Consider the following 9,057-nt stretch of genomic DNA (forward strand, 5'->3'; position numbering starts at 1 on the left):
AAATATGAATAAAAAATGGGAATATGCATTCCTGCCTTGTAAATTAAAGGCAATGATGATCTGAAAATTTGTCAGTAATTTAGAGCACTTCACTCTTCTATAAAGTTCATTATTCAATCCACCCCCCCCCCCTGTAGTAAAAAGAAAATAAAATTATCGATTATATACACGGTCGGTTTCACAACATGCTAAATTATACACATGCTGTTATACTATTTACAAATAATACAAAACAATGAAACTAAATCATTGCATCATTCAAACCGATATCAAGCACTTTGTTGTATGTCAAAGTCCAAGATATTTACTTTTCATATTTTGAGTGAAACTATTGCGAATCAATATAATTAAAAACTTACAATCATGCATGATTATTAAAGTAATTTGCAAGAAAATTACATAAAAACACGCATAATATCATCTTTATTAATTTTAATGTGCATGAAATATGGATGATATTATACATTTTTGAAAAAAAGTATTAGGAAATGGGCAATGTATTTTAATCATTATATCTGCCATACGTTCATCCTTTTAATAAAGTAATGAACTCAAAAAACAAGGCATAAAAATGCCTCCAAGTGATGATTATGATGAATTAATGATTTCTGGTTTCGTTTTAAGACAAAACTAGACTATATTACTTTGTTTCAGAAAATTACATTTGTTGTTGATGACTACCAAAAAAAATAAAGTTGTATAAATTTCACCTATCATATCTAGGTATTTTAAAGATGTCAAAGGTGCAGACACTTAAAAGGGCTAAACAGATAAAATCTCTCAGAATTATAAATATGTTTATATCTTTTTGTCACCAAATAAAAGTAGACTCTATATACACGGAAGGTTAATTTGATCTCTGTTGAAGTCTTAATACCAAGTACCCGAATATCGGCCTCCATAAAGGGTTTCTATATGATACATAGCTTTTTGTTAATCCTGGTCAAATAATATTGAAAAGCATTAGAGGGATCGTGTTCAGTAAATCCCCTAATCTACCTGTATTATCTACAACTTCCTATGTCGCTAAGGCAACGATCCGAGATCAGAACGATGACAGAATTTCGTCTGGATTTAAATTCACTGGAAATAAAGGCCTGGAATGATTTCGCTGATCCACCGATGACGGTTTTGGATTCCTCATCTATCTATTTGTGATGTTCGGGTCAGGGGACAACGAAATATATAATCTCAGGAATTAGAATAAAGAACTACTGGCATTATTGATTAGCCATATCAGTATACACCAGATGCCTATGAGTAAAGATTCCTCCTATGTTTTATACCTTCATTTGAAACGTCAATATTGAAATGAAAATAATCTGTTATTAAGGCAATGTATAAATGAATTTATTCGAAGGATGGGTTTTCTTCTGAACGATTTTGATACCCCTTTCACAAACCCATCCTCTAATTATCCGCTTAAGAGTAATGCGGATAATTCAATAAAAATTGCATTCACAAACTCCGAAAATAATCTGCACTATTTTTTTACGAGCGCCCGACCTGAAAAAGGCGGATAACTGTCATGGCAACTGCACACACCCCATCCGATGGGGTTGTGTTGGAAAAGGGTGACCTTTTGTGATCGCACCATGGCAATTATCCGCATTACTTTGGAAATGCGTTCACAAAGCCAAAATCTGTTCCCGATGCTGCTATTATGCGGATAATTGCAGCATCGAAATAATGCGGATAACTCTGGTCCCGCTCCGATTTTACAACCAAATTATTCGGATATTATCCGCATAATTGGGTTTGTGAAAGGGGTATCAGTAAACATGGCAATGATTTAAAAAAATGTTAATCATGAAAATTCGTTAAAATAGAATGTGGAATCATTTTCAAATGTCTAATTTCTTCCTTTTTATGGTTTGATTTTTTTCCACTTAACCATGGTCAATAAATGGTATGAAATGTTTTTTTATTTGTACTGCATGATGTCACCCAACAGATAATTAGCAAGGTAAGAGAGAAAAGGCGAAAGGTGTTGAAGATAAAGACATTGAATATAAATTGTTTTAAAAGTTTATGGATAAAAATTGAAATTTAAGAGAAGTTTAGCTTTGTTCGAAATAGGCCTTCTACTTTCATTGTGTTTTAAGGAAAATTGTAAAGTACAATACACAAGTTTGGGAGATCGTTCTTGAATCGTAGTATGTGTATAACTGCAAGCTATAAAGTTCACTCTTCTTTCTATTCAAAGAATCGTGGAGGTAAATTACAATCGCTTCATAAAATCAAAATTGACAGTCTCATGAATGCACTCCGTAGTTCCCTTTTAAAAAATAGATAAATTGCATTATCATAAGCGGTTTTGCAGCTCTATTTTTCCTTTCCGTTCCCCCAAAATTCCAAAGTTGCATCTAATCACCAACAGATGGCGCACTTTGATCCCGCTTCTGTTGAAAAAAAAAGTAATGGGAAGGGTAAAAATAGCTCCATGTTATATCTAACCGTTTTTCCCCTCTCACAGAAGGCCTCCTATTGCAACGGATATGACACTGATTCCCTTCAACACACGATGACTTATCACAAACTAAAAGAGACAGAGAGAGAAGTAGGAGAGGGATAGATGGAGAAAGTGAGAGAGGGGGAGAAAGGAGGGGGGCAAATATTTCGGAGATGGGGGCTTGGTCATAGAGTTGAGGTGAACAGTTTTGAGGCGGTATATAAACCATAATCCCCAGTCAAACGAATCAGTTTGTGCCTTGTTTGATTCCCGAACTCGTCCTCTTATATCTTGTTCTTCAAGAGTTAGAGAACTTTTTTTTACTTTGTGTCCTATCCCTTCTGGACTTAAGTGTAAACCATTTCTTGATCTTTTCTTCCAATTTGGAAACTACAAATCAGATCAAAATGCAGACATTCTTGTTCTCGTGTGTCTTTATGGGTAAGTTTAATTGTTTTAAACCTGTTCAATACTGTTTTAGATTATTTTTAATATCATCATTTCTTCTTGTTTTCATTCTAACATCATGTGATTTTAACTAAAATATGAACTGTCCTAAGTGTTCACGACCAAGGAAATCTCGGAATCGGGTGTCTGTCAACTTCTAATCATCTTAAAAAGTTTCGACTATACGTGTACATTGGAAAGACGGTGCTCGTTGGTTTTTCTATAGACATAATTGCTGGATTTTGGGCTCAGTTTTAGAAAATTCGTTGTGTTTGAGATGTTTCCTTTTTTCCACTTTTCGATTGTGAAATGTCTTTTATTTTTTACGTGTTTGTTGTGGAAGTTTTTTTTTTCCTTGTAAAGCAGGGCAACTTGACTCAGTTAGCTAGGTCTGCCTATAGTAAAGTCGTAATTTTGCAAATAAAACTTTGAGTTATATTGACATAATTATGAGTAGTGTCGGAAAAATTATAATAATGAAATATATTTTGATTTTTGTTACCCCCTTTTATTTAAAGTCTAGTTACAAATATTTTGTAACACCTGATAAGAAATCGACAGGTTGTTTAATAGTTGCTTGATATTCAAATTGAACGACTGAAGTTGCATATTAAGCAACTCCCGAGTAAATTTTACACAACTATTATTTATGTATTGATACTACTTGCAATCTTTTTTCCAGACTTTAATGTACTAAATTGCGTTATTAACGTAGCTATATATTTTTCATGGCGTTTCAATAAAAAAGTAATTTCTCATATTGGACTCGATTCCTTAACCAGACATGGAATGGTGTTAATTAATGAACAAATTGCTAAATAAAAAGGAACGGTCTCTGTGATCAAATCCCCTACTTTCCTTATCATGCTTATTGTATTTTTCCCATTTTCATTACATGATTTTAAACATTTTAATAATAAATCGAGCTTAAATGAACGTACTCTTTCATGAAGAAATTAGTAATTTCATGCTATTATCATCTGAAACAAGGAAATTTAACGAGAGAAGAATGGAATGGAAGCAAAGAAATTATTCGGATGAATTCGCTCGCCATATCGAAACTTCGGGCGTGGTGATAAGTTAATCTTGAAGTCTTGGATTATTGAGGCAACCCGATGATAACTCTTCAAAGACAGTCTCGCTTCGAATTCCCCGAGCCCAGCCGAAACTAATTCACCGACATTAATGTTACGGACGTATCATAACATGTTAATTAACCGAGCTGTTAATTTATGATGGTGGGTGATAACAGAATTATTGAATCTTAGGAAGGCTGTTCATAAAGATATCCCTAGGAAGCCAGGCATGGGTGACCGATTTGTCAGAGCAGACTAAAATAAATGCAGGCTTGATTAAAGAAGAAAAGTGAATTTATTCCGATGTCTCGCAGTTGATTAGCCATGGGAAGTCTGCCCGGAAAATCCAATAGATGATATGACTTTAAAGGCGGACAAAGTGTACAATCAATCAACAAAACATTTTTCAGAACACATGTTATCATTAATTCTGGTACTTTGTGATTATCAAAAAATATTTTACAGATCTAGAAATCCTTTATTTTCTTAGTCTTTTCCATTTATGATAATAGTCAAGAAAAGAGAGGATATAATTGGAAGGATTGCAAGTTATCGCGTTGTTATATACCATCGTTATTGTTTATTTTGGAAATTAAAATCCTTTTTTGTTAATGATATAACATTTTCGTGAAAGAGAGTTTGCCCCTGATTATAATTCCGCGATAGTGATAATTTTGTTCATTGTGTATAAATTTTAAAAAATGTGATAAAGATATTGTCACGCGAGGAAGGAAGAAATTGAAATTGCGAAAGAAGTCATAGGTTATTTTTTCCCTCACTATTTTTAACCTTTTTTCTGAGAATAAGAAAAAAAAGGTCTGAAAATAAAGACATTTTTTTTTCTTCATCTTATTGATTTATAAAATCGTATACATGGTAACCCCATAATCATTAACTATAAAACTGTTATAAAAGCAGGCTGTATAACATAAAATGTAAATATATTCACTTGCCGTCATCATGTCTAATTTACCTAATGTTTCCCAGAAGTTTAGATATTGATAAGACTTGTAGGTTGCGTGGGTTATATTGACATCATTTTTTTTTCTGAATGTCATCTATATATCACAGCAAAAACTGCGGTGTTAACCGGTGTACATAGAGGACCACACCAGTTATTTTACACTGGTGTTTAATTGACAGTGTTAGTTTAGCACCTATATGTGCTATTGCAGCACCTTTGGTTGTTACATGTACACTCTTTGGTGTTATATTCAATCTCTAGGGTGTAATTTTAACACCAGAGGGTGTGGTCCTCTATTAACACCCACTGGTGTCAGTTTTAACACCACAGTTTTTACAGTGTAAGAGTTGCCATGACAAACATGGGCGATTATACATTACATATTTAAGGACAGTTATGAAAGTAGTTATTTTTTTTCTATTAAGTGAACGTGACCTGATAGATTCTAAATGAAAGCACAGATAATCCATACCTGAATAAAACCAAAGAGAGTATTCATATACCTGTCATCGCCATGCCAATGTGCGGATGCGTTCCATTTCAAGGGTAAATCCTGACAGAAAAAAAAACCGGTAACGTCATAATGACGCACGCGTTGAAAGAGAGGGATTTTATATGATTTCGATTCCAACGGATTTATTACATTTGTAACACCAATTCATCACTTCTGTAAGATATGACTGTTTCATAAATCAGAATATTCATCTCTTCGATTGCAAGTCAACAAATGTCATTTTTCCTCATTACCTTTTGTGGTGTATTAAAGGTGCAACTTTGCATCTTCTAGGGTGCGTAATTTTTTTCGTAAAAAAATAGCAAATTTGCACCTTCCCAAAAGGGTAAATCTGTGTATCCTTAAGGGTGCAAATTATAGCTGACTACACCATAAAGCTGCACAAATTTTCTTAGAGTGCACAGTTGTACCCCAAAATCCAAAGGGCTTCCCAGTGATGTATTTCAAAGGCTAACTTCATGGAACGATATAATCAATTTCGAACTTTGCAAATGTAGACTTACGCCAGCTAGCGACAGGTTCTTGCATCTAAACTGAAAGAGGAGGCAAATCGCAGTTTGAAGATATTGATTAGCGCTGTCCTGTTTTATTTCAATGTATACTATCATGTCTAAATGCAAGGGGTGGATAGTGATAAGGGCTATCCCCCCCCCCCCCACAACATCAAAAAATCAATATGTTTTTATTCTAATTGCCATATGCAATTAAAATTACACCCAAATCATTTCAAATTAATCTAAAAAGACAAAAAGTCCTAAAATTAATGTCAGTCGCTCCGCTCACTCATTTTTATTAAATTCGTTGACATTATGTATGTCTTGAGGCAAAACAAACAAGAAGTCTTGTATATTACCAAACTTAGTAGTATTTTTTTGTTTCGTTATGCATAAAGTAAGATTTTTTTTTTTCGAACATTATTTCTCGTTCTTGTTCTTAATGTCGATTTTCTAGACTTCGACAGCCTTTATACAGTAGTATTATGGCACTGGGAAACTTTTTTTTTCTTGTCAAATTTACATCAGCACCCCCACTAAAAAAAATCGTTCGCAGGGCCCTGAATAGTGTGTTCCAGAATGTACATGATTTCTACTATTTTATGTACTTTTTTGATGATTTTCATTATGTTATTCCTCGACGTGTGTCCTTTAATGTGACATCAGTTCTCATTCTGTCAGTTTATACTTATATATAATGTAGGAAATTCGTATTCTGCATCATAATGATATTAATGATCCGAACATTCTTGTTACAAGTTTTGTCTTTCTAACACATGATTTTTTTCAATCATTCATCCCACAGCATGCCTTGCCTGTTTCCAGGCATCCCCTTTTGATAACTTTGGTAACTTTGGTGCCTACGGAGACATGAACGACCAAATGGACACACCCGATGCGATGGGCAACGCATATGGAGGCGATATCAACGAGTTCGGAGACACCCCTGACACACCCGACATGGTCGATACCCCGGATGCAGCTGACTTCGATATCTTTGCCATGGCTGCCGCCGCTGCTGGCCAGGCGGCCGGTCAACAAGCAGCCGGTGGCGACTCGGGCGATTATGACAGCGGTGAGGCATATAACGCCATGGGCGGTGGCGGTATGGGCTTCGGCAACTACGGCGGCATGGGTGCCGGTATGGGCGGCGGCGGCAACGGTGTCGGGCTCGGCGGTGGCGCAAACTACAACGGCATGGGCGGCATGGGCGGTTTCATCGGCAACCCAGCCTACGGGTATGATCACAACGACATGTTCGAGAACGACCCCGGTATGCTCAACGCTCGACGCTCATCCAAGGGACGTGGTGTTGGAATCGCAATAGCCACCATCGGCTTGGTCGTAGGGGCAGCCACCATCGCCATCGTCATCATCCGAAAACAAAGGCAGAATAACATGCAGAGTTTATAAGTGATATAGACTTGCAGTGTGTGTGTTACACACATCGGACAATACTGACTCTTTATTTTTGTACGAACATATTATTATACATGTTATAGATAGCCTGAAATTATATCGTCATCGCAATTGTCTTGTAAACCTGCTAGCAACAATCAAATATTCATTTTCACAAAATGTGCAAAACTTCATTCCAAGAGGAGGAATTGATGAATGAGAAGAAGTGAACGTATCAACTTAACAGAAAGTATAGGGAATGAACTCTAATCTGCTAAATACCAAGAAAATTAGTATTTATCCATCCCTGTCTGCTGGTCGGCTATCATCTAGTCCTTTGACTTCCTCGACTATTACAAAGTAGCAATGCCCATCTCAGCTTTCTATAGGCCTATGATCGTGCTACGAACTTTGAGAGACCGAAATTTAGACGATAGTCAATGGACATTCTCCTTACTTTGTATTTATCGTCTGAAATTAAGTAACTCAATATAATCATTATCCGCTCAAATATCAAAAGTCACCAGCGCATTACTTTTAGGATATATAGCTTTCATCAATCCAACAATCACTTTTTTTTTTTTTTTTTTCCCTTTCAACAATCATTGTGTGTTATCACGATGACACAAGCTATAAATGTGTATTCATTGGTCAAATGGTATGACCTTTTTTGTATATTTTGAAATATAATCTGATGTATGATTTGAATAAATCCATATTGGGTGAATTTTTGTTATTGTGTAAGCAAATGACGCCATGAACCCAATCATTCTTTCTTAAGAAAATACATTTGTGTCTGCGAACTTATTTTGTCATTTCCGACATCTTGTTGTATTTTTACAGATTTTTTTTCGATTCGATCTTAGCCTGATTAAAAAACAAACGCTCTTAGAAATATTTGGTAAATGATACATGACGAAGAATATATAACCTACATTCAACTTTTACAAAATGCATTCCTAAATTAATTTGGTGTTCATTTGGGTTAATCATAAACTTCACACTGTACAAAATCTTACCAGGATTGGTTTTGGACATTTTCAGAAGCAGTGTTCAGAAGTTTGAAAGACGGACGGCATTTCACATCCTTGTGCAACGTTCATGTCTATTATCCATGTTATCACTACTTGTTTAATTTAATAGTGAAAAGGTGGGTGATAACTAAAATTATAAAGAAAAGCATCATTAGCAGCATAATGAGGGCCGGAACAATAATGGGCTAGATTAGGGGAAAGAGATAAAGAAAGGGGAGAGTAGCAAGATAATAAAGTGAAATGGAATAAAGGGATGGGAAAACAAAAGAAAAGGGGGAATGGGAAAAATCAAAAGGAAAAATTAAATAAATCAAAACAAAAAATTAAATAAATCAAAAGAAAAAACTGTCATTCACCACCTCTTTCAAATTCATTTCTCCTTCTTTTCCTATCCAATTGTTGGATACCTGAAAACTTAAAAGAAATTTGGGTAATACACTATACAGTGCGGTAAAATCACTTAAAAATCAATCCAATTTGATATCACCAACAAATATTAATTACAACAGATTCAATTAGAAAGATTGAAAAGAGGAATATCAAAAGTGAATAATCCGTTAAAAAATATTACTGTCATATTATTTTCTTACAAGTTTGCTGGAATAGGTATAACACCTCAACATTGTAAGTGAAAACGCTCGCCAATTAGCAGAGTCGTCGATCCTGAGGGGGGTTGTT

General features: G+C 35.0%; 1 protein-coding gene across 1 annotated transcript; it reads left to right on the forward strand.

Moving 5' to 3' along the window:
* The first annotated feature begins 2,577 nt into the window (after nt 1-2,577).
* Nucleotides 2,578-8,130, forward strand: LOC129260018 (uncharacterized). Its single transcript, XM_054898115.2, has 2 exons — nt 2,578-2,893; nt 6,753-8,130. Exons 1-2 carry the CDS (start codon nt 2,860-2,862, stop codon nt 7,358-7,360), a joined length of 642 nt encoding a protein of 213 aa, XP_054754090.1. The 5' UTR covers nt 2,578-2,859; the 3' UTR covers nt 7,361-8,130.
* The last annotated feature ends 927 nt before the right edge of the window (nt 8,131-9,057 follow it).

The sequence above is a fragment of the Lytechinus pictus genome, unplaced genomic scaffold (genome assembly GCF_037042905.1).
Source record: "Lytechinus pictus isolate F3 Inbred unplaced genomic scaffold, Lp3.0 scaffold_19, whole genome shotgun sequence".
Taxonomy (NCBI): domain Eukaryota; kingdom Metazoa; phylum Echinodermata; class Echinoidea; order Temnopleuroida; family Toxopneustidae; genus Lytechinus; species Lytechinus pictus.

Bases quoted from the DNA above. Each gene is read 5' to 3' on its own strand.
- LOC129260018 (XM_054898115.2), top strand. From the start codon at position 2,860: ATGCAGACATTCTTGTTCTCGTGTGTCTTTATGG. The intron at 2,894-6,752 runs GTAAGTTTAATT...TTCATCCCACAG, and splicing joins GTTCTCGTGTGTCTTTATGG to CATGCCTTGCCTGTTTCCAG.